Source organism: Apteryx rowi, unplaced genomic scaffold (genome assembly GCF_003343035.1).
Source record: "Apteryx rowi isolate R43461 unplaced genomic scaffold, aptRow1 scaffold_377, whole genome shotgun sequence".
NCBI classification, from domain to species: domain Eukaryota; kingdom Metazoa; phylum Chordata; class Aves; order Apterygiformes; family Apterygidae; genus Apteryx; species Apteryx rowi.
The window spans coordinates 23,743-24,384 of record NW_020450274.1 but is presented as its reverse complement, the minus strand read 5'-3'; the positions used below and the strand labels follow the sequence as shown (position 1 = coordinate 24,384).

Below are 642 nucleotides of genomic sequence, written 5' to 3'. Positions count from 1 at the left end.
GAGCCGCTGCGCTGGCGCTGCGCCGTGCGGTTGTGGCAGGTGATGGCGAACTTGCCCTCGATCTCGTTCCAGGCCACGATGAAGACGAACTTGTGCTTCTCCCGCTCCTGGAAGGCGTGAGGCCTCACGGCCACCCAGTCCGCCTCCAGCGTCTCCTCCAGCGCGAAGGCGGACATGGCGCTGCGCGGCCCCCCCCGCCCCTACTCCGCCCCTGCTCCCGCTCCCGTCCCGTCAGTCGSCCCCGCCCGCCGCGCCGCGCCGCGCGCCGGCCGGCAACTGCTCCCCACGGCCCCGCGCGCCGCGGCCTCACCGCCCACCATCAGCCATCTTAGCGGAGCGGGGACGGGGAGGATGCGCGGGAGCCCGACTGGAGCCGCGGGGGTGGGGGAAGGAGGGAGGGGGGGAAGGAGGGCAGAGAGGAATCACCTCCCCTCCGCTTGGGGCCCGCCGCGCGCGCTGCCGCGGAGTGCTGCCGCCGCCGCCGCCGCCTCTGGTCATCAACCTGCCGCCGCCGCGGACAATGCCCCACTCGGCCCGCGCAGGTACTTCACGCGGGTCACGTGGGGCAGGATCTGTTTACAAGCGGCGGTGGCGCTGCGGCAACCCACCGCCGGCCCCGCCCCGCGGCCTCCCGAAGCCCCG

At 75.2% G+C, this 642-nt stretch overlaps 1 protein-coding gene across 1 annotated transcript in view; it reads right to left on the bottom strand.

Moving 5' to 3' along the window:
* The window catches only part of JMY (junction mediating and regulatory protein, p53 cofactor), a 73,795-nt gene extending 73,576 nt beyond the window's left edge, over positions 1–219 (bottom strand). Inside the window, exon 1 of the mRNA XM_026073761.1 lies at positions 1–219. This exon is cut by the window's left edge and continues 730 nt beyond it. Within this exon, the coding sequence (XP_025929546.1) occupies positions 1–176 (176 nt within the window). The 5' untranslated portion in view covers positions 177–219.
* Between the last annotated feature and the right edge of the window lie 423 nt (positions 220–642).